The sequence below is a fragment of the Cebus imitator genome, unplaced genomic scaffold, assembly GCF_001604975.1.
Source record: "Cebus imitator isolate Cc_AM_T3 unplaced genomic scaffold, Cebus_imitator-1.0 Scaffold17, whole genome shotgun sequence".
Taxonomy (NCBI): Eukaryota; Metazoa; Chordata; class Mammalia; order Primates; family Cebidae; genus Cebus; species Cebus imitator.
In genome coordinates this window covers 3,505,120-3,529,089 of record NW_016107332.1, presented here as the reverse complement: position 1 = coordinate 3,529,089, position 23,970 = coordinate 3,505,120, and the positions used below count along the sequence as shown (strand labels likewise).

At 39.1% G+C, this 23,970-nt stretch overlaps 2 protein-coding genes across 13 annotated transcripts in view; one reads left to right on the top strand and one right to left on the bottom strand.

Annotated features, from left to right (window-relative positions):
- Positions 1–10,392, bottom strand: part of GAR1 (GAR1 ribonucleoprotein) — a 31,556-nt gene extending 21,164 nt beyond the window's left edge. For 2 of the 5 annotated variants that reach the window (XM_017509631.2, XM_017509649.2), the window contains exons 1-6: positions 9,889–10,083; positions 9,528–9,753; positions 7,820–7,974; positions 6,982–7,041; positions 3,333–3,474; positions 1,822–1,893 (exon numbers count right to left, since the gene is read on the bottom strand). In XM_017509631.2, coding sequence (XP_017365120.1) covers positions 1,822–1,893; positions 3,333–3,474; positions 6,982–7,041; positions 7,820–7,974; positions 9,528–9,741 — 643 coding nt within the window. In that variant the 5' untranslated portion in view covers positions 9,742–9,753; positions 9,889–10,083. Of the gene's footprint in view, positions 1–1,116; positions 1,435–1,821; positions 1,894–3,332; positions 3,475–6,981; positions 7,042–7,819; positions 7,975–9,527; positions 9,754–9,888 lie in introns of those variants that run through there. The other 3 variants (XM_017509663.2, XM_017509640.2, XM_037731877.1) reach the window with 3 other exon arrangements.
- A 12-nt stretch (positions 10,393–10,404) lies between these two features.
- CFI (complement factor I) overlaps positions 10,405–23,970 on the top strand; it is a 62,777-nt gene continuing 49,211 nt past the window's right edge. For 5 of the 8 annotated variants that reach the window (XM_017509593.2, XM_017509605.2, XM_017509578.2 and 2 more), the window contains exon 1: positions 18,248–18,465. In XM_017509593.2, coding sequence (XP_017365082.1) covers positions 18,412–18,465 — 54 coding nt within the window. In that variant the 5' untranslated portion in view covers positions 18,248–18,411. Of the gene's footprint in view, positions 10,554–18,164; positions 18,466–23,970 lie in introns of those variants that run through there. The other 3 variants (XM_037731868.1, XM_017509614.1, XM_017509621.2) reach the window with 3 other exon arrangements.

The following is a 23,970-nucleotide window of genomic DNA, read 5'->3' as shown; positions in this document are numbered from 1 at the left end:
GGTGAAATCTCCAAGTGGTTTGTCTACTGATCACATTATATCCAACATTGCCATTATAGATTTATTTTTAATGTTAAAAAAAAAACTGTAGAAATGGTGCACTATCACTATTTGTCCTTGGGACAATGCCATCACCCTTTAATGCTCACTAACTTCTTTTCCAAACCAAGAGCAAAAACTCTGGCCCTACACTCCATGAAAATTTCATCACCACAATTCTAAATCAAATGATCTATCCTAAGCTGTAAAAGCACAACTGCCTATTCCTGTAAAAACTGTCATTTTCAATACATTTACTCATCATATATATTAGCCTATGTATTTATTAATCCTGCTACAATTCCATCAATTAAAAAAAAAGATAAAATTCCAAATACTGACATAGGCAACACTGTATGCTCCTTAAATGAGCATTCAAGGGTTAAGCATGATAGAAAATTTAACAAATGATATAGAAACATCATTCCTTCTGAGAAGTGCAAAATGAATGGCAGGGTAAATAGCTCCATATCATGGCACTGTAACTTGCTACCATGGTCATTTCTTTACACTCCACTAGTAACAGTGACCAAAACCAATTTCATTTTTAACATCTTTACCCAGCAATTTGAACATGTGGTATGCAATCGATATTCATGTATAGTAAATAACACCTTAAACTTTTAGAGTCCCTTTAAAAAAGTAAAAGTGAAATAACATTCAATAAAACTTTTAATATTCCATTTATGTTGGCTGAGAAAAATTAACCTTTTCTTTAGAAATTTCTTGAACTGCAGTTTTCACTTGAACAGAGCTACTCCATCTTCAATACATTGCTAACATGGAAAATTTTTAAATCAATAATTAAATGCAATTAGAGAAACAGCTTAACTGATTTATGTATCAAAACACAAAAGGGAAACACAGAGCTATGTTCTCATATGTAAAAGGCCACAGTTTTGAAAGGGGGTATTAATTTGTAAATAATCTTAAAGTACTGCTCCAGTAGCCTATTTTTTTAAAGATCAGTAATATATGTAAACAAATCCTTTTTTCAATCTGCAATTCACTGAGTTTAAGCTTTAGTTGTTCCTTTCTACTTCAAAAAATGGGTTTCTTTAATAAACACACTCTAAATAAGGGAATAAACACTTTATTTTAAAAATTCAAATATGCTTCAAATGAAAACTCCTGTCCATTTATTAAGCACCCACAGAGTGCCAGGCACTATACAAAACATTAAAAAGATTTATTCATGCTCTTTTAGAGCAAAATTCACTATTCTGTTACACTTGGCATAATGCTGACATTTTAGATCCATTGTCATAAAACAACCAAGGTCTTCAAGACTTGCTCAAGAAACAAGTTTGCAATCCACAGTAGAAACAGATCACGCAGGTTTATGCAGAAGTCAACTGGTGAGGTCTGTCAACGATTTCACTTAATGTCCTCTCCCTAATTAAGAGAAAATTAAAGTATTAAGCACACAGAAAATGGATTTTTTAATAGTATTACAACCTAAAACTCAAGTTTAAAATCAGCATTAGTTTCTATAATGTTTAGCAAACATATTTTACCAAATTTAACTGTCATTCATATTACACTTTCATTTTTCAAATTAATAATTAAGCAAAACCAAATTAGAATTAGGTGAAAAAATTGAAAGGAAAAGGCAAAACAAAAAGTGATATAAAATAAAGTCACAAATTAGGCTAAGCAAAGAACATCATGGTGTTCTACAAACTTGCTGGCAGAGAAAAATAAACTTAAACAGAAACAGAAAATGCCAGTTAATATCAATTCTAAAAGTCAAGCAATTTAAAGACTTTTTAAGATACTCACCTCTGAAACCACCACCCCCTCTTCCTCCTCGGAAGCCCCCACCTCCACCTCCTCTTCCACCTCTAAAACCACCTAAAAAACAATTATTAAATAATAATGCAAAATATTTAAATAATAATATAAATAATAAACACAGTTATTAACTATATAACCTCTTACGCTGATAAGCCTTCAAAGATCAATACAATAACTATAATTATAATGAATACAGATTCACATATTTTATCATGGAAAAAATTTTAGAAGATAAAAACGGAGGGACTGTGGTAGTTTACCAACTGGGCAACAGGCTAAAACCCCAGGTCCCTTTTAAACAAGTATTCCATTTCAATAAATTAGAAACCTTGCTACTTTAAAGTATAATTCAGTCTTGTTAAATGTATGATTATCACCTTAGCTCTTGCTTATGATAAAAGACTTTTTTGATTCAACGAAGGATAGTTTGATGGAACTAAGGCTTTTTATCCTAAGAACAAAGGGTGGCACCTATGGGTGCTTTTGCTCTGGGGGCACGATAATAAATACGATAGTTAAGGTTAATTGAGCTACATAGGTAAGATTTTTTTTAAATAAGACAGTTGTGAATTTTTTGAAATGTTAAATGATACTCAAATGAGAATAGGGGAATCTCTATTCATCAAATTCTCAAAAAGGTACCCTTGAAAATACTGGAGAGAAATATGTTGATATTTTTTAAAGATATTCCTTGCTACCTATATGGAACCAAACAAGTACATTTATGGAGTGAAATGATGATTAAATTGAGAGACGCAAAAGTGAATCGTTCCTTCTCTTTTTCTGATCCAGTAACAAAAGCTGTCCAAGCCCAACTTTCAGCTCCTCTTCCTTTCCACTTTGGCTCTGCCCAGTAGTACCCTATCACTCGCCCTCCCCCTACTAACAGGACATGGCAGCCCCACTCCCCAGAGCCCTGCTCATCACCTAGCTGCCCATAACGATGAATGTGCCAAAACCTTGGGGAAAGGCATATATCAAAACAGTGAGATCATAGCAATGAATTTATTAGTAATAGTTCTTGACATGACATCAGAAGATACGCATTTTAATTCTGGGTCTGCCAATTGTTTGATGAGGGCAAATTAACTTCTGTAAGTCTCCATTTCCCTCATTCATAAAACAAGGGTATCATCTATCTCAAAAGGATTCACTGAGATTAGAAGAATATACACAGAAATTAAAAGAAGGTATGACCAGCTTTCAGCATACAGTCTATACTCAATGGTATTAAAATTAAGATGATTTTATGGTTTATTAAAATGCCCAAGAAAACATGAATAACCCAAAGAAATAAAATCCTCAAAAGTATACTACAGTAGATTTTTTTTTCTTTTTAAGTTGTTGAAATGAAGCATTATTATTATGGACAATCTGTCAATATTTGAAAGCAGCTTTACCATAAGGGAGGTTTGCTATGTACAAAACTAAATTGTACTCTATGAATTTAGCTGTGACTTTGACATCTCATCAGAAACTTTCCCCAAGTAACTTACCGCCTCTGCCACCACCTCTGCCACCTCCTCCTCGTCCTCCTCCTCGGCCTCCCCTGCCACCACCTCTTGGAGGTCCTTTCTCACCAGGAGGTCGAGGTAAAAACCTCTGCAGTGGCAGCAGCTTATATGGGTCTATATAAAACTGGAAACATAATAGAAGCAATTAGTGTGATGACTTGGGGGACAGTATAATAATTCAGAAGCTACATGATGGAGTCAAAACTGACTGGATTCAGTTTTGCAATTTAATTCTTTCCACAATGTATCTCTGGGTAAGGACTTAATTTCTTACTACCTTAGTTTTCTTTTATCTTTTTTTTTTAAATTTTAAGTTCTGGGATACATGTGCAGAATGTGCAGGCTTGTTACATAGGTATACATGTGCCATGGTGGTTTGCTGCACTCATCAACCTGTCATCTATGTTTTAAGCCCCGCATGCATTGGGTATTTGTCCTAATGCTCTCCCTCTCCTTGCCCTCCACCACCCAACATGTGTGTGATGTTCCCTGCCATGTGTCCATGTGTTCTCATTGTTCAACTCCCACTTACGAGTGAGAACATGCGGTGTTTGGTTTTCTGTTTCTGTGTGAGTTTGCCTTAGTTTTTTTAACTGTAAAATGTAGAGAATACATATCTAGCTCACATGTTTGTGTGATGATCAAAAGTGATGTATATAAGGCACTTGTACTTTGGCACACAATAAGCATTGTATGCATATAAAAAAATCAAGACCAATTCAATCTCATTTCTCTTTAGAAATAGGTTTAACATTTCCACTCAACAGAACTGCCGTAAGAAAAATAAAACTATTAAAAACATAGCATTATCCTGAATAAAATAAAATAAAAAACATAGCATTAAAATTCAAAATAAAGCATTCACAAACTAGCTGTTTCAAGCCTTTAATTAAGGATCAAAAGGGTAACTATTTTCTGAACACACAAAGTAACGAAGGATATATAGAAACTATACCCATCCTATAATTGGGGCTAAAGAGGATATTTCTCAGGTAATGAAATGTAAAGGGCATATCGTATCATAGTTCTTCTACACAAAACGCATGAGGATTTCAAAACTGATACATTACTTATAATAAGATATCTGAATCCCTCTCTAGGTATCACCTTATTATTCATCTTCCTTTCATAGCCCATCATCTCAAAATATTGTCTAGATCTACACCGTTCAATGTGGTAGCCATGAGCCACAAGTGGCTACTTATATTTTAATTAACTATTAAAAATTCAGTTCCTGAGTCACATGAGCCATACTTCAGGTGCTCAAAAGCTACATGTGGCTAAGAGCTACTTTACTGGGCAGGGATTTCCATCACTGCAGAAAGTTCAAGTAGAGGGCACTGGTCTACAGACTTCATTATAACGCAGGTTGGGTAAGGAGGGCTGAATCCCAACATAGCGGTGTTGAAACTGGGAGAGGTAGAATGCACTCAAGTTAATATCTGTAGTTAAAAAATGAAAACCGAAAAAACTAAATAATAGGCCCTCAAATAAATAATTCTGAGAAAAGGGAGAGGGATTCTGATCAATTTAAGTGGCTATTACCAGCAATTTTTTTTTCAGGTCACAAAATGGGAATCCTTAGCATTGTTTCTTTCTGGGCTCAACAGCACCAGGCACACCTGAAGCAATTTCCTGTGAGTACTTGCCAAGGTTTCCACAACTAGCAGCCATAAGCTAACAATAAGCTATTGTCTCCTTCTCATTTCCCATTTCATTCTGACTCCTGAGCCCACCACTGCACCAGCTCCATGACTCCCTGATGTCTACGTGGCTGTCTTCCAATGAACACTTTGCAGCATTTTGCCATAGTCGAGCAGTCCCTCCTGGAAACACTCTTTCAATTCTTGTGATACCACTTTTATGACAGGCTCGTGGTTTGCCTTTTTTTTTTTTAAACTGGCAATTTCCACTAACTGAGTTTCCACTAAGAGACATTTAGCTTTAGGAGGTGTCCCAAAACTCTTCGTAGGTGCTCTTTTCCTCTCATTCTTTCTTCCTACACTGTTTCATGTACTGTCTGTATACTTAACAAATTCCCAATTCTATCTCCAGTCTAGACTCTTCCTTTAAACTCCTAACCATTTGACTGTCTCACAAGTACCTTCACCTCACTATGTCCAAAACCGAACTCATCATCTTTCCCCAACACCCCTCTTCTGCATTGTTGCCCATTTCATTAAACAGTACCATCACCCACAAAGATGTTGACATCAGACATCTGAAAGATGGTGATATTTTTTACTTCTTCAATTTCCATCCTATTGATTCTACTTCCTGTACCTTTCATAAATCCACCCACTTTTTATAGTTAGAACAACTATTATGGCCTCCTACCTGTCCCCTCACACAATAGTGACCTCTTCCCAAGGTGCTTTTTTATCTTCCCAGTGTTCTTCTGAAGCATACAACTAACTGTATTATCCCATTATTCAAAAATAAAACATGGCCAGGAATGGTGGCTTACACCTGTAATCCCAGCACTCTGGGAGGCCAAGGCAGGAGGATCAACTGAGGTTGGGAGTTCAAGACTAGCCTGACCAACATGGAGAAACCCCATCTCTACTAAAAATACAAAATTAGCTGGGCATGGTGGTACATGCCTGTAGTCCCAGCTACTCAGGAGGCTGAGATAGGAGAATCACTTGAACCTGCGAGGCAGAAGTTACGGTGAGCCGAGATCATGCTGTCACACTCCAGCCTGGGCAACAAGAGTGAAACTCCGTCTCAAGAAAAAAAGCAAAACACAATTGAAACTAAAGTCTAAACTCTTTCCTATGACCTGAAGGCTTAAGTTAATCAACCCCCCTCCTACCTCTCTGGTCTTAATTCACAACTTTCCCAACCTCTCCTAAATGTTTCATTCCCAATCTATACGTCTGCCTTTTTTCAGTTGCTTGCTGTCTCAGAGACTGCATGTACTCTTTTCTCTACTTGGAATGTACTTTCCTCTTTCTCTTTGACTAGCTCAGCAGCTCTCAAGTATTTCCCTACCTACATCAAAATTATCCAGGTGCTTTTCCTTTTTACAACTGAATCCTGGACCCTACTTAAGAGCTCCTAGGTCAAATTTCCTCAAGTGGAAACTAGAAGTACATATTCTTAAAAGCTCCCCAAGATAACTCTGACATGCAACCAGGTGTGGAAATCACTTCTAGTCAACAATCAGGCCTAAGCTTCAAGCTCACTTTTTCAGGAAACACTACAGACTAAAGTTGGTGGCACTACAGTTTCTCATGGCAACCTGTAGTTTTCTTTCACAGCATATGTTATTGATTTCTTGGGAAATCATTCAGTACCTACGTTCTCTCAAATAACTTAAGATTTTACCTAGAGTGTTTGGTCATGAAAATTTTTCAATGAGTTTTACATAAACAAAAAACTCTTACTATAGCAGTTACAGATCTTGGTAATATGAGCAAAATCTGCAATTTCTGCTTTCCAAAAGGTTGTATCAAATAAATTACTTTTAAAGATCAGTATGTTCAATATTTACAGCACAGAACATTTCAGTTTAAGAGCTTTACTGGTGATATACTGGGGAAGTCTCACGTGCCCTAAGTAGTACTTTCCTAAGATAGGTCATTCCCTTATAAAACCAAGGATCCCAAGTATCGTAAGTATGACTTACCTTCTGTAGTTTTTTAAAGGATGAAGCCTTCATATTTTCTGACAATTTAACTGAAAAATACTATGACTTTCATTAAGGAACAAATTAGCAATTAAGATGAAAGATAATATTGAACCTTATGAATTTATGTATAATTTCAAAAACAAGGTTAGAATACATGGACATATATAGGAAAAATAAAAAATGAGTTTCCAGGGGGCTGGGCATGGTGGCTCATGCCTGCAAACCCAGTACGTTAGAAGGCTAAGGCAGGTCAATCACTTGAGGCCAGGAGTTTAAGACCAGCCTGGCCAACATGGTAAAACCCCATCTCTACTAAAAATACAAAAATTAGCTGGGCAAGGTGGTACTCACCTGTAATCCCCGCTACTTGAAAAACTGAGGTATGAGAATTGCTCAAATCCAGGAGACAGAAGTTGCAGTGAGCTTAGATCGTGCCACTGCACTCCAGCCTGGGCAACAGAGTAAGTCTCTATCTCAAAAAAAGAGAAAGAGGAAGAGGAGAGAAGAGTTTCCACAGTAGTGGGGGCACCAAACAACTTCTAATTCTATATTTCCAGTGGCACCACTATATTCAAATCGACCAACGTAATCCTGTAGGACTTAGCCAAATGGCCATCATTTCTACAACTTTCCCCCCAAAAAAATCACCTTTCTAGGGTCTGTCATTTTAATATCTATGGATGAACATTCTCCCCTTGATTCTCCTTCATGGTCCAATATGTAGCAATCCTGTCTAATTAAATAAAACAACAAGTTTAATTTATACTTAACTGCCTCAGAAAAATACAAATAGTAACCTTTGAATATTATTCAGTCTTCCAATTAAAAAGGATACAAAATCTCTAAGTTGTCCAAATATTTCATCCACTTTTCCAATTTGTTCTTTGTTTTCTAAGTAAACAGGAGCATTGAAATAAGGCACTTTATTTTCATCTGTGGTACATTTACAAACTATGTCATCTTCACAGGGATGCAGGAACTCTCCTAATACTGAAATAGGACAAGAAAATGTTAAAACATAGAACTATTTCAAATGATACTGACCAATTTCTGGAAGCTTCCTTCTTGGCTACCGGGCATTTCACCATAACTGCTCTCCTGTGAGGCAGAAGGCCACAGTCATTAAGAGTGTGGACTTCCTGGGCTGGTATACAGACTCCACAACACACTAGCTCTGTGACCTAAGAGAAGTCACCCACTCTCTCTAATTCAGTGTCTCATCTTTAGTATGCACCAATAACATATCATGTATATCTACACCTAAAAGAGTATTGTAAGGACTAAATGGAATAACAAATGTTAAGTGCTTAGAATAGTGCCTGGCACACTGAGACCATTCAACCTAAATAGTTATCTTATTATAACGTATTATCTGATTCAAAACTCTGCTTCATTCTCCTGGTTCTTCCTTGTCTTCAACCCCCAACTGAATCAGCCTTTGTTCGTTTTTGTTCTCTTGCCTTTAAACTTTCGCATTCCCACTACCAACTCTTTAACAATGATACATTTTTTTCAAGGACATCTGGAATCTCAAAATAACTACCTTTATTTCTAACTAGACTATCACTTAAACTTACATACTTACCACATTCCTGCAAAACCAACTCTCCATTCCTATCGCCCAAGCTCAAAACCTGTAACTTTTTATTGCCAGCATTAGCTAAGTTCTACTGATTCTGTTTCCTTTGAAATCTCTCCTATCTAACCCTTCCTCTTTTTCCTCACTGTCACCATCCTGAATCAGGCTCTCAATGCCTCACGTGCGGACTGGTGCAACAGCTTCTGGGCTGGGACCTTTTATTTTAGACACTGCTCCTTTCAAATCCTCCTTAATTAGACACTGTTTATCCTCTCTCACCTTTAATGTAGTAGGCTTTACTTTCTGTGACTTCCATTCCAATCTCATTGTTAATTACTCTAAAACTGCCCTAAATGGGTCTTTTTCTCAACTTCCTCTCTGGCAGTTCCCTCTCAAGCAAATTTTTTTCTCACTTACCTACTTTTGAGTAGTAACGAAAGCATGGGCTGTGGACTCAGGATACTTGACTTTGTATTTCTTTCTTTTCTGTACAGACAGGGTCTCTAACTCCTGGCTTGAAGCGATCCTCCCACCTCAGCTTCCCAAAGTTGGGATTACAGGCGTAAGCCACCGCACCCAGCATGTATTTCAGCTGTATCACTAACTGATTACTTATCACTAACCGTTATGACCCTAGCAAAAAAATTTAACTCTGAATCACAGTTTTCTCATGTGTATTAGGGATAAGTACTCATTTGCTGTCTTTAATATCTTCCTGTCAACCCTCAAGTTCCACCTCCATGATGCATTTTAAGTATCCCACAGTATACTTCAGATATACTGTGAATACAGATGAAGTATTCTTCATCTCCCCATCCCCACCTTTACACGTTACTGTACGATTATACGTCAGTTTACATCATTTTCCACACAGGCTTGTGTATCCCAAACTTGCTGACTAATAACACAAACCCACAACCCACCCCAACTCCTTCAAATAGGCTAAATGTTGAAGACTACATACAGACTACACGTTCTGGAGGTCCTTGGTCTTGGCCTTTGTTAAAGCCTCCGCGGCCACCCCCTCGTCCAAATCCTCCCCTGCCGCCGCCTCTGAAATTGCCGCCGCCTCCACCACCGCCTCCACCTCGGAAGTGGTTGCTGCTGCTGCCACGGTTGAAGCCGCCACCTCCACCACCCCGATTAAAGCCTCCACGACCTCCGCCTCGAAAAGACATTCTCTCTACTCCCTAGTGAAAAAAAATGAGCAGTTATATTCTGATCACTGTAGCCTCTGAGTACACTGCAACCTCTTGGAGCCGCAGTCAGAAGGGGACAATAGTAGCCCTGTCACGTCACCCACGGTCAGACCGCCAGTGACCAACATTTAGGGTGAAGAGTTTACTTCCCTATGGTCTCGGGAGCGCCGACCGACCACACACCAGCCTGGCTGCCCCAGGATCAGTACCTCCTCCACCCACAGACAGCAAGGTCTCCGCACCGTATTCCCTTTCTTCCTCCCTCCCTCCGGCAGCTGGGTTCCGCGTCCAGCATTTTCAGATCCTCCGGCTTCTGCGGCAACTCACCGGCGCCACGTGCACCTCTGGCCCTGATCTTGCGCGCGCACACACCCACCCGCTGGGTACTTCCGCCGCACTAGAACCTCCTCGGCTACCGTACCGCCAGAGTTTTTTTTTAAAAAACAGAAACTCGAATAACTGGCTTGCCAAAAAAAAAAAAAAAAAAAGCCAGTCACCCGCTGAATCAGCGACACTTGGTTCCAAAACAGTTTTCAGCGCTGGAAAAGTGGCAATAATATCGAACCTTAACCACTAATTTACAACCATGAAGTCAACGTGCCTACAGTAGAGCAGCAGAAGTGACGTATAATAGCGGCGTCCTTTGCAGGACGACGTCCCGGAAGTGCTGCGGCAATGTTGCTCTTGGAGACAGTTGGCGTTAGAGATCCGCCCTCTCTCCCAGGGGCGGGGCGGGTTCCAGTTTGGTTCCAGCGCTGACTGCCGGAAGGAAAGCACCTTGCAGGAACAAGGTTGGTTCTTAAAGTCCGTGCTGACTAGCGGGGCGCACTTGCTTCTCACGAAATTGTCGCCAACCGTGCTCACCAGTTTGTTGCTAACTTCAGCAACTGTGCAGACGGGTCTCTAAGGTTTCTGAGCCGCTCTCTGTTCAGTGGGTCTCGCTGCGTCAGAAGCTGTCACAGCCGGCGGAAGCGTTTATCTGAGTTTATTGTTTCTTCTCCACCTATTGATTTTCGCACAATTGTGGGTTGAACTGTGCCTGTTCTTTTGTTCTGTGGTCTCACTAATTAGAGGAAGAAAAGCAATGCGTGTGTTTATTTAATTTTTTATCCTGTCTTATAGAAAACCAAACCATCTTTTTTATCTTTGTACCAGGTATTCATTCAAGTATATTTTAAGCACCGACAGTCTGTGAACCACTCTGTGCTCGAAGCTCCTCTCCCTCTTCTCTCTGTAAGCCCTTTATATTTGACATCAGCTTCCCCCACATTCTCCAGAGCTTCTCTCTCAAATAAAGGTAGTGACCTTCGATTTATTAAATTTGGTTGGAGTCTTTTATACCCAAGCCCTCTGAGACCTTACCTTGATATTTGACATAGTTGACTACCTCGTGTTTAGAAGAGGGTGGAACTTGGTACCTATCTAATTGACAGCGTTATTGTAAATGGGATTTTAAAATACCTTTGTAGGCAGGGCGCGGTGGCTCACGCCTGTAATCCCAGCACTTAGGGAGGCTGGGGCGGCTGGATCACTTGAGGCCAGGAGTTCGAGACCAGCCTGGCCAACACGGTGAAACCCCGCGCCCCTACTAAAAATACAAAAATTAGCCGGGCATGGTGGTGCACGCCTTTTATCGCAGCTACTCAGGAGGCTGAGGCAGCATAATCGCTTGAACCCGGGAAGCGGAGGTTACAGCGAGCCAAGATCCGCCACTGCACTCCATCCTGGACAACAGAGCAAGACTTGGTCTGAAAACAAACAAAAAACAAGTGAGAGAGGAAACTTCACTTTTTCTTTTTGTTTTAATTTAGTAAATGTTGCAATTTGATTTTAATGAATGTCGATCTTTTATGGGTCTATATATGCATAAAAGTATTATTTTTGAAAGAAAAAAATGAAAATTACATATTTAGTGTGAAATTTTTGCTTGTCTTTTGCTGTGTATCTGCTCAATTCTGAGTTTGACTTAAGATTGTCACACACGGATTTCATTTTGAACTGAAATGAGATGCTGTCTTTGCTCTTCATAACTACTCAATAAGAAAAAACTTGCTTGAACAAGAAATTTAAAAGTATGTCAAAAATGTTTATTACTTTCCTATAAATGTCAAATGCTCTTCTTTCTCAGAAATCCGAAACTTGTAGAAGCACAAATCAGGCCGGGCACGGTGGCTCACGCCTGTAATCCCAGCACCTTGGAAGGCTGAGGCAGGTGGATCACCTGAGGTCAGGAGTTCAAACAGTCTGGCAAACATGGTGAAACCACCCCGTCTCTACTAAAAATACAAAACTTAGCTGGCCTGGTGGTGGGCGACTGTAGTCCCAGCTACTTGGGAGGCTAAGGCAGGAGAATCACTTGAACCCAGGAGGCAGAGGTTGCAGTGAGCCAAGATTTCACCATTGCACTCCAGCCTGGGCGACAGAGCGAGACTCCATCTCAAAAATAATAATAATATTTTCTTAGTATTAGCAAATAATCTAGTCCACGTGAAATTTTCCCAGGTTTTTAAATGTCTTTAAATAAGTGGATCAATCAAATTGAGATCCAAACAAGGGCCATACATTGTATTTTATTGATGTATCTCTTAAGTCTCTTTTATTCTGTGTCAATTTCCTCTCCCTGTTTTGTTTTTTCCGCCCATGGCTTTTATTTGTTGAAAAAACTGAGTCTTTTGTCATGTATAATTCCCCACTTTCTCACTGATTACATCCTCATGGAGGTATACATTGTTTTTCTATCCTCTGTATTTCCCATAAACTATTAGTTAATTGATAATAAGACCTAGAGACTTGATTGTGTTCAGGTTCTTTTTTTTTCTTCTGCAAGAATACTTCCAGACGTCCCATGGGGAGGCACATAATGCCTGGTTGTCACTCTCTGGGAATGAGATTAATCAGTGGGATCCGTGTTTTCAGCCTCATTGACCTATTAGTTCCCTGCTAGCATTTCACCTAATGGTTTTAGCAGCTGTTGGTGATCATCAATGGACTCATAAGGTATTGCAAAATAGTAATATGATAATTCTATCATTTATTTTGCAACTATTAACTGAAATAAAGAAATTTCCTTTTTTAATATTTTTATTTCAATTTTTTCCTCTCATTGTTCCTTATAATGCTTAAAATATTTCATCTTTGGCTTGTAAGAGCCCCTTCTAGTCTTTTAATACCACCAACTAGCCTTTGATGTCTTTCTTGCTTTCTGGTACAAAATATTTCTTTTACATTTTAAGCCCCAGACATGTAATCAGCTCATTCTCCAAAGAGCCTTGGTTTTTTAAGTGGAAAATGGTATGTAGAGAAGACAATCTGGCTCATTGCTCTGGATTGTTAGGACTTCTAGGCCCTATCAGTACAATGGACAACTAGAAGGTAATTATTTGTAGAAAAAGAAAAGAATCGTGGTTCACAGTGATATTTCCAATTCAAAGTTAAGACTACAGAGCTTCTGTTTCTTTGAATTTAAACTTGTGTCTGTCTTGCCCTGAAATTCTTATGACATTAGCATAATTGTTTGCCTTAGCCTCCGTATATATATGTTGTGTGTATATATATATATATATATATATAGTCAAATAAGTATTATTATTAACAGTAAGACTACTGAGTACTACTTAAGATTTTGTTTGTATCAGTTTGCTAATATTTTGTTTATAATTTTTGCATCTATATTCATAAGTGAGGTTGGTCTTTTTGTTGTGTTGTACATTTTGTTTTTGCGTATTCTGATAATAGAGCTCTGCCTTCAATGACTGTGCAGGAGAATGGTGGGATACGAGGCCTCTTTGCCTGTGGCTTGCCTCTTAAGTGCAGAGACTCCCTCAACTTCGTGGAAGCTAGTGTCATCTAGAATGCTTCTCTGCTTCTGCCTCAGTGTCTACTCAAGGAGTTCTGGGTTAGAACATATGCTATAGAGAGCATTACTATAGCCTTTAGCATGGGATAAATGCTCAACTGCCCCTGTGCGGGGCACTGGCTCAAATGTTCTTCCTTTTATTTGTTAATTACTGAGTCCATCACTTCTCTCAGATTCTACTGTTTCTATTTATTCTGTGGTCTTTCTTATACCCAACCTGACAGCAGCGGACACTAATACTGCACCCACAAGATGGCACAATTCATCAAGGAAACCAACTAGTCACTTACATGAATTTGACACTTCTTAAACTCCTTTAAGTTTTGCAGTTAATCTTTTCCTGTCTGCTATATGTATTCTTACTAGAATACATAATACTAGTAATACATGATACTAGTAATTCTTCACTGTTTATATCCTATTAATGAATCCTTCCTCATTTTTCAGTGGTGCAATGGAATTACTTTTATATTTATTTTCATTACGATCATAGGAGGAAAGAGACTTAAACTGAATGAAATCAGTCCTCATGAGCAGTTTACATTTTCTTTTTGTTAACTGCTGTATTAGTTCATTCTTGCACTGCTATCAAGAAATATCTGAGATTGGATAATTTATAAAGAAAATAGGTTTAAATGGCTCATGATTCCACAGGCTGTACAGAAAGCATGATGCTGTCATCTGCTCAGGTTCTGGGGAGGCCTCAGGAAACTTATAACCATAGCGGAAGGCAAATGGAAACACACATTATGTGGCTGGAGTAGGTGCAAGAGAGAGGGGATATTTTAACGAGAAAGGATCAGAAACGGTTCTCACTCACATGGAATGGGCAACATATACACTTAACATTTTCCCCAGGCCTTATCTGCCACCTCCTGACATAATGTAATATGCAGAGATCTGGATCATCTGGATTTCCCGTAAGACATTCTGGTTGTTTTTCCACTGATAGCATTACCGTGATTAGAGGAGATGAGCATGCTAAGTACTTTGATAAACACGTGCTCCAGAGGGTAGGAGATAAAGCCTGAAACATTAGTAAAATTTTTAGGAAACCAGTGTTTAGGAACCTGCTAGAACATCCTCTCTAATGTAAAAGACAAATTATTGTATCTCGTACTTCCTTTAACAAAGAAGGAAGCACAAAACCTGATGAGGCTTTTTGGACTCTGGGGACAAATATTCTGTACTAGGGAATACTGCTCCAGCTGCCAAAGCAGAAAAGGCTTCTGCAATGGTCTAGCAGACTCTATGGCATCAGAAGTCTCATTGATGGGGGAAAAATGCTGTGTGGTGTTTGAGGAGGATCCTGTGAGAGAACCACAAAATAGGACCTCAGGGCTCTGGAGCAAGGCCATGCCACCTGCAGCAGAGAATGGTATACCTTTTGAAAACCAATTTGTGTATTACTGGTTCCTGATAAATGTAGAATAATGAATCATAGGACACTACATCACCATATGGCCAGAACTGCCCATTATGATCTGAGTCCAAATGGACCTGCAAAGTGTAAGGTCGAGCAAGCCTAGCAAAAATGTATTGTAAGATAGAAGTGTGACATCCAGAGCCAAACACAACAGGACCAGAGGTATGAGCAATGTGCATAAGCAGGTAGCAGGTAGCCCAGACTGCCCCCTGTCCCCAGCAGCCAAACAGTTGCACTCATGCCCCTTCCTCAGCTCACACCTGTAACTCTCTGGGGAATCTGGTATGACCAGCTGAAGAAAGAGAGGAAAGGTCACTTGTTTGCAGATGGATTGGCTCAGTATATAGGTACAAGCTAAAAATAGGGACTGCATTACAGCCACACTTTGGAGTGGTTTTGAAAGACAGTGGTGAGAGAAAGTCCTCCCAGTGGGCAGAACTGCAGGTGGCACACCTGATCATGCACTTTCTGTGGAAAAGAGGTGGCCTGAGATTAGACTTTATATGGAATCACAGGCAATAGTGATTTCCTGATCATCTTTTGTTCTTGAAATGAAAATATTCAAAAATCAAGAGCAAAAAGTTCTGGGATACAAACAGCAACTTTGTTCCTGAAAGAGATTGTGGGTCATGTCATTGAGTATGTCACTGAGACCAGCAGAGGTGGGAGGTCAGAGTGAAGGGAACCTAGAATGGATACACGTACATATAGGAGTGGGCATGAAGTATAAAAATCTTTATATCACATGTTAATGCCTACCAGAAAGCATCCACCAGAGAAAAGGCCCAAAATAACCAACAAAGTGGCTCGGCCATTTTGGCTCAACAAAGCTTATCTAGCCTCCATCATTAACAAATACCCAACCTAACAGCAGCTAACACTAATACTGCGCCCACAAGATGGCACAATTCATGGAGGAGACCAACAAGTCACTTAATGGCAAATTAACGACATCTGATTTCTTCACTCTTTGAAGGGTCAGTGGTCCATTCTTACAGGAATAAACATATATTTGAGGTATGGGTGTGGCTTTCCTGCCTGCAGAGCCTCCGTTAGCACCATAATCCAGAGAATTATAGAATGCTTAATCCTCTAGCGAAGATCACATCCTGCCAGACAAGGATGGGATCTTTGTGCCCACTTTCCAGCAAAGCAGACCCAGGACTGGGCCTGTGACCATGCATTACCCTGGTCATATCACATACCACACCACTCAGAAGCTGGTGGACTGATAGAATGTTGGAATGGGCAGAGCCAAGGTACCAGTTAAATGAAAAACTGTGAGAATGGGGTGCTGTACTCCAGGAAGCAGTATATACATTCAGTCAAAGACCTTCATATAGCATCGTATTCCCAATAGGAAGAATACATGGGTCTGGGAACCAAGGAATAAAGGCAAGAATGACCATACTTACCATCACTCCCATTGACCAATCGGAGGCTTTGTGCATCTTGTCTCCACAACTGTAGACTCTGCAGTGTTCCTGGTCTTGGTCTCCAAAGGACTATACTTTCACCACGGGCACAGCAAGAATCCCATGGAATTATAAACTAGAGCTGTTGCCTGGTGTACACTGAGTTCTTTGTGTCTAGGGACCAGCAAGAAAGAAAAAGAGTCATAATCCACAGGGGTAATTGACCCTCCTCATTCCTAGGAAGTAGGGCTGCTGTTACTACGATATGGGCAGTGAGAAAGATGTGTGCAACCCACATAACCTACTGGGGTATCTTTTTTGGGGGGTTTCCTTTTTAAGAGAGGATCTCTTTTTGTCACTCAGGCTGGAGTGCAGTGGTGCAGTCATGGCTAACCGCAGCATCAACCTCTCCTTGTATTGCTCAGGCTCGTCTCAAACTCCTGGCCTCAAGCAATCCTCCTGCTTTGGCCTCCCAAAGTGCTGGGATTACAGGAGTGAGCCACCATGTCCGGCCTGCGTCTTGTGACAGTAGGGATACAAATAGCAACTTTTGCCTAAGAAGTAAAAGGTAACCAGTAGTTCACACCATTCCTAAAAGAGATTGTGGATCGTGTCATCCAGTAAGTCACTGAGACCAGCAGAGGTGGGAGGTCAGGGTAAAGGGAACCTAAAATGGGTAGGAGGGGGGCCGAGGGTGAGCCCCAAGATCAACTGCAAAGGTAGGAGCTGTAGTTTTTTCCATTAACTCCCTCTTCTAAGTTTTCTCTCAAGAAAAGAGGCCCACTGAAAATTTTAAGGAGCCGCTCTTAGAGTACATATGGAACATTGATCTAAAAGGTGCAAGTATGCACTCTGAAAGACACAGAGATGAGTTTCCCAGATCCCATGTCAAGGAGGGTCTTGCCACCTGGCTCCTGGCTGTAAAGAATATAGTCAGAAGACACCTCCTCTTAGGGCCGGGCGCGGTGGCTCACGCCTGTAATCCTAGCACTTTAGGAGGCCGAGGTGGGTGGATCACCTGAGGTCAGGAGTTCAAGATACCTCCTCCTGATAGTACATAAGTGTCAGATCCTTCCGTGTCTGCGTCAGCTACAGAAAACTACCTCACCTAAGTGTATGCCCTTCCTGGGCAACATATAGTAGGGGACTGAGCCAGACAGAATATAACAGCTCAGCCATTTATACTGAACCCAGGGACACAGTGACAGATCACACTCCAGTTCAACTTCTCCCTTGGCTTACGCCTGCTTCCCCTCCCTTCCTTGCACAGGTGTTGATCCCTAACAAACACTTTTACCCCATGCTCACTCTGTCTCAAGTTTCTGCTTCTGATGAACCCAAACTGTATCAGCATTGCTGCTATCACAGATTTATTTCATAAACAGATGAATCCTGCATGATAGTTGATACTGGTTCAAGAATACTTGTTTTTAAAATTTCTTGTACTCCAAAAATAAAATTTGATCACAGCACAACAAATGCATGGTAAAGAAGCTGGTTTCTGAGAGTTTTTAATGTATTTTACATATCCTTCACTATGATCTACTTTTAGTCTTACTGTCTACTAGTCTTCAACCTTAAGTTTAAAAAATTATATTTTTATTTTACAAAAAAAATTAAAAATCTGCTTCCAGTATAATGTCTGTCTTCCCCAGAATACAGAATGGAGGCATTGCTCATTAACAGGGTGGGGGAAAATCAGTCTCTTCTGGTGAAAACGAATTCCTATTGGTCACCTTGCTCAGCTCTTTACTGGGAGGGCCAGTTTTTGGTTTCAGTTACGGTAAATCTCTGGATTTCAGCCACTTTCTTTCAGAGTTCAAAAGTACAAAGCTCTTCAGGAGGCTTGTTCTTTTGAAATATTTTTTCAGAGGTTAAAAATTAAATTTCAAAAGAATATCTGGGCTGGAAAAGAGTTCTCAGCAGAGACAGAGACCCCGAACACCTCCAACATGCTTCTTCATGTTTTTCTGTTATTTTTATGCTTCCACTTAAGTTTTTGCCAGGTAAGTAAATCAATATTTATGCAAATGATTTAATTAATAGTTTAAAGTTGTAAGAATATAGAAAATAATTTTAAATATATAATTTTGACTTAAATATGACATAGTTCAGTTACCAACAATGCCACTCTATAGTCAGCACAAATGTTTTATGTTAGTATCTTGATAAAAGAGTTTTTTAAAAATAGTTCTTTTTATGTTTATATATGCAGAGACATTGAACTGCACAAGAGTTTTACTAATACAAGGCTGTGATTTACTGTGTAGTAAATCAAAAATATTTACCACGTGCCTCCTGTGTATAAGATACAGTGCTAGAAAGATCTCTTCCTTCAACAGCCTTTTAGTATACTCTATAATTATAGAAAGGGGAAATAATAAGCAAATTTAAAACATCTGAAAACACAAAAGTACAAGTTACAAGACAGCATACATTTAATTGCCAAAAGTGATACAAATATGTAGTAAAAGACTTTAATGAGAGGACAAATCACTTCATGCTGAGAGGTCATGAAGAGATTATGGATCAAGTAGGATTTGAGCTGAACCTTTAATTCTGGATTACATGTGATCAGTGGTGAGAAAGAGGAATGATTTCCAGCTTTTCCAGCCAGGAAAAGCAGCAAGTGCTACCGTAGGAAAGCAACAAAGTACAAGGCCCCTCAAGATAAATGGATCAATTTGATCATAATGAAGGCTTTGTGGAGTACAAAGATACTCGAAACTGAAATGACATGTCATAGTGAAGTTAGAGTGTTGGCTATTAAGGTGAAACATGTTTAAAACATTTTAGATACTTACTGATGATTGCCAACTTTGGTGGCAATCCAAAAGTATCTTGTCTTAATGCCAGCTTGTAGAAGAAAATATTTAAAGAAATACTTAAGAAAACACAGTTTAAGATTTTTGTAACTTCTAAAATAGTTGGCATCATCATTGCAATGTTTGTAATGAGAACAAATGGAAATAACTAAATGCTTATTAATAAGACACTGGAGGCCAGGAGCGGCGGCTCACGCCTATAGTCCCAGCACTTTGGGAGGCCGAGGCAGGCGGATCATGAGGTCCAGAGATTGAGACCATCCTGGTCAACATGGTGAAACCCCGTTTCTACTAAAAATACAAAAAGTAAAAAATAGCTGGGCCTGGTGGTATGCGCCTGTAGTCCCAGCTACTTGGGAGACCGAGGCAGGAGTATTGCTTGAACCCGGGAGGCAGAAGTTACAGTGAGCCGAGATCGTGCCACTGCACTCCAGCCTGGTGACAGAGGGAGACTCTGTCTCAAAATAAAAATAAGACACTGGTTAAGTTATTGTATATCCAAAATTGAACTAGTATGTAGCTATTGAAATGACATGTTTATTGAAATGAAGTCCTTACTACAATTTTGTTTTTATTGAAGAAAAACACAGGCGTATGTGTGTAATATGCATACATACATAAATGCATACTTATACCTACTTATATATATGACTAAAAGATCTTGCAGTACATGTATCAAATAGTTAATCATTGCTACCATTGACTAATAAGATTACTGGTGATACTATTTTATACGTTTCTGAATTTCAGAATTCAAACTTTTTCTTTTTTTATTTAAAATTAATATATATTACTTTATAATTAGAAAAATTACTTTTTTGAAAATAAGAAATATTTCAGCTCCCTTTTCCATTCCTGAAAAGAGCCTCTTTCTTTTATTGAAGTCTTCCAAAAACAAAGTTGCCTTCAATGCTTTAAGAAACAGCATTTAAAAAAGGGTTAATCTCAAATTCATGAAAATTTCAGAACTTAAAATATTTGTTTATCAAAGAAAGTGGAATTTTTAATTTCTGCTTGCTGAGAAGTAACCATTTTAAATGGTTACTCTTACAGATAGTACAATTAGTGTTCATATAGTTTTAAAACAAATCTAAATTTTCAAAACTAAATGAAGTATGTGCAGCTGGGATAAATTTTTAAGAGCTGGAGGTAGATTTCTGCCTGAGGGATAAAAAGTATCTCCTTCCTTATTTTTTGTTGTTTAATCAGAACCTCCTGAGGGACTGATGCAAAGGTAGATGATATCAATGACTGGGATAGATGGCAGTGAGATAGAATGAAGTCGTTCTGAATAGTAAAATAAGAAAAGCGGTTTTACTGAACCTACTCAGACAAGGAAACTCGGCGATTCAGAAAAGATGAAAAAGAAACCCACAGCACTGGGAGTGGCTGCTGGGACCTTCTGATAGTAAGAGTAACCAAAGGATGTTCAAGAACAAGGAAGCTGGCTGAGTCTAGGGGTTCACACATGTAATCCCAGTACTTTGGAAGGCTGAGGCAAGAGGATTGCGTGAGCCCAGGAGTTTGAGGCTGCAGGGAGCTGTCATCATCCCACTGTAATCCAGTCTGGGTGACAGAGCAAGATCCTGTCTCAAAAATAAATAAATAAAACAGAAGCCAAATGTTTCAGTCAGCATAATTACATACTATAATTGTGCTGTGACATAATCCGCAATTGATACCTTAAATTTTATTTTACCCTAAAATTTTATTACAAACTCATGCATATAAGCTTGGCATTTTAGAGAGAAAGAACTAGGGTAATGTTAAGCAGAATGACAACATCCTGGAAAGGAAGGGTGGCACACGGGAGGGTGTGCAGTGCAAGTGATGGCAGTGGAAATGACAAGAGTAGGCAGATCCACGAAAACAAAAAATCCACTTCCACAAAAACCAAAGAGAAGCTGTCAGATCCAGGTTTTTTTAGAACTCTGGAAAACAGTCAAAGGTTTATAGCACCTAAGCAAATGTTGAATGAAGGAACAGGCAACTAAAAATGGTAGAAAAGCTTTGTGGCATTTTGTGTGTGTGTCCTTTGTGTCCTTGCCCCATACTCTCCCTGATTTGGCATTGGTCTTGAAGAATAGCTGTGTACATTTCTCACTCAGGGAGGGGCCTGTTCCCTAGCACTGGAAAGAAGAGAGAAGACCTTATTCAAAAAGAATTGTGTTTGTCTTTTCTATCCTAAGACCTACCTGAAGGACAGACCCTGGGCACTTGTCTTGGTTTCACCTAACTCAGAACTCAGAGAAGAAAAGCTTTAGTATTACAAAGCACAGGCCTTATAAGATTAATGAACAATCTCAGCTGTCTGGGGCAAAGGATTACAGTGGAGGCACACAACAGAACACCAAAGCATGGGGAAAAACAGAGAGAGATCCTATGGGAAATTAGGTCATTCAAAAGTGCCTGTATGTATTGGAGAGTTTAGGAAGCAACATACACGCTCAGGGCAGGACACGTGTTCAGAAAGGCCTCAGAAGACTCTGAGCTTGCACCTCTGGAGGATGTCTTGGTTCAGTGCAAGTGTGAGGTGAAGGCTAAGGTAGAGTTGCAAATGGCCTGCATAAGTGCCCAGGATAGAAACAATCTGCAAAGACTGGGAGAGGTTTTGATTTTTTGCACTCTCTCTCTCTCTCTCCCTCTCTCTCCTCTCCCCTTTCCCATCTCTCCCCTCTCTCCCCTCTCTCCTCTCTGTCTCTCCTGTTGCATTGAAGGAAATCTCTGTCTTTATTCTCTTTGTAGCAATTGTGAATGGCAGTTTGTTCTTGATTTGGCTCTCTTTAAGTCTGTTGTTGGTGTATAGGAATGCGTGTGAATAAAATACCTAGGAATACAACTAACAAGGAATGTAAAGGACCTCTTCAAGGAGAACTACAAGCCACTGCTCAGAGTAAACACTTTTAACAGGTAATTCCCCTTTGATCTCCCACTGAGAGAGCCATCCGGCACAAAGTCTTACTTACATGAGTAAACAGGAGACAAAGGGATGTGGGGTAAACAGATTTAACTGGGAAAGCCTCGTCTCTATCTTCTCCCTAACTTAATAAAACCTTTCTGCCTTCCAAAAGGTTTGAGACCATAATCTATATAATCTATAGCTTTCCCTAAATATTTTCTGTAACATTTTGCCAACCACCCTAAGTGAATCTCAACACCAATTGTCAAAACCAAAGATAAAGAAAGTCTTGAAAACAACATAGTCATGAAATTCTCCATAAGATTAGCAGCAGCTTTCTCATCAGAAACGGTGGAGGTCAGAAGGGAGTAAGATGACAATTTTATTTGTTGAAAGTAAAAAACTGTCAACTGAGAATTCTATATATGGCAAAACTATCCTTCAGAAATGAAGGAGAAATGAAGAATTTCACAGATAAATAGAAGCTGAAGGAGATCGCTGCTAATAGACCTACAAGAAATGCACTACAAATGACTAGATGTGGTGGCTCATTGCCTATAATCCCCAGCACTTTAGGGGAATGAGGCAGGAGGACTGCTTGAGCCCAGGGGTTGAAGACTAGCCTGGAAAGCACAGCAAGAGTCCATCTCTATAAAAAACAAGATTAGTGATATGTGGTGGCGTGTATCTGTAGTCTCAGTTACTCAGGAGGCTGAGGTGGGAGAATCACTGGAGCTCAGGAGTTCAAAGCTGCAGTGAGCTCTGACTACACCACTTGATTCAAACCTGGGCAACAGAACGAGATCATCTCTAAAATGAAATTAAATTAAAATAAAGAAATGCAGTACAAGTCAGAGAACCCTACATACTGAAGTGAAAGGACACTTGGCAGTTACTTGAAGTAATATGAAGAAATAACCTCAATAAAGGTAACTACACAGGTAAATATAAAAGCCAGTATTATATTATTTTGGTTTGTATCTCTTCTTTTTCTTTCCCACATGAGTTAAAGACAACTGTATAAAATTATTATAAATCTATGTTAGCAGTGCACAATATATAAAGATGTAACATATGACAATAATGACATAAAAGAGGGAATGGAGCAGTATAGGAACAGAGTTTTGTATGCTCTTGAAGCTAAGTTGTTATCAATTCAAACTAGATTATTATAAATGTAATTACTATTGTAATCACAAATGTAATTACAATTGTAATCTTCATAGTACCCAAAAAGAAAATATCTAAAAATATATATACAGAAGGAAATATAAAAAGGGAACCAAAAGAGATGACTACAAAAAAATCAACTAAACACAAAAAAGGTCAGTAATGGTGAAAATGAGAAACAAAACAGTTAAAAGACATGCAATAAACAAATAGCAAATAGAAGAGTAAGCCCTTTCTTATCAGCAATTACTTTAAATGAAAGTGGATTAAATTCTGTTATCAAAAGACAGAAATTGGCAGAATCAATTTTTTAAAAATTATGATTCAACTATGTGGTGTCTAAAGAGGCTCCCTTTAGGTCCAAAGAAATAAAAGATGGAAAAGATATTATGTGCAAATAACAACCAAAAAGAGCTAAACTGGCTATACTAATACCAGACAAAATAGACCTTAAGTCAAACACTGTTACAAGAGATAAATTACGAAATTATGAAAGGGTCAATTCATCAGGAATATGTAACAATTACAAACATTATACACTAAACAATGGAGCCCCAAAAGATACGAACAAAAAGTTACAAAATAGAAGAGAGAAATAGACAATTCTTTTTTTTTTT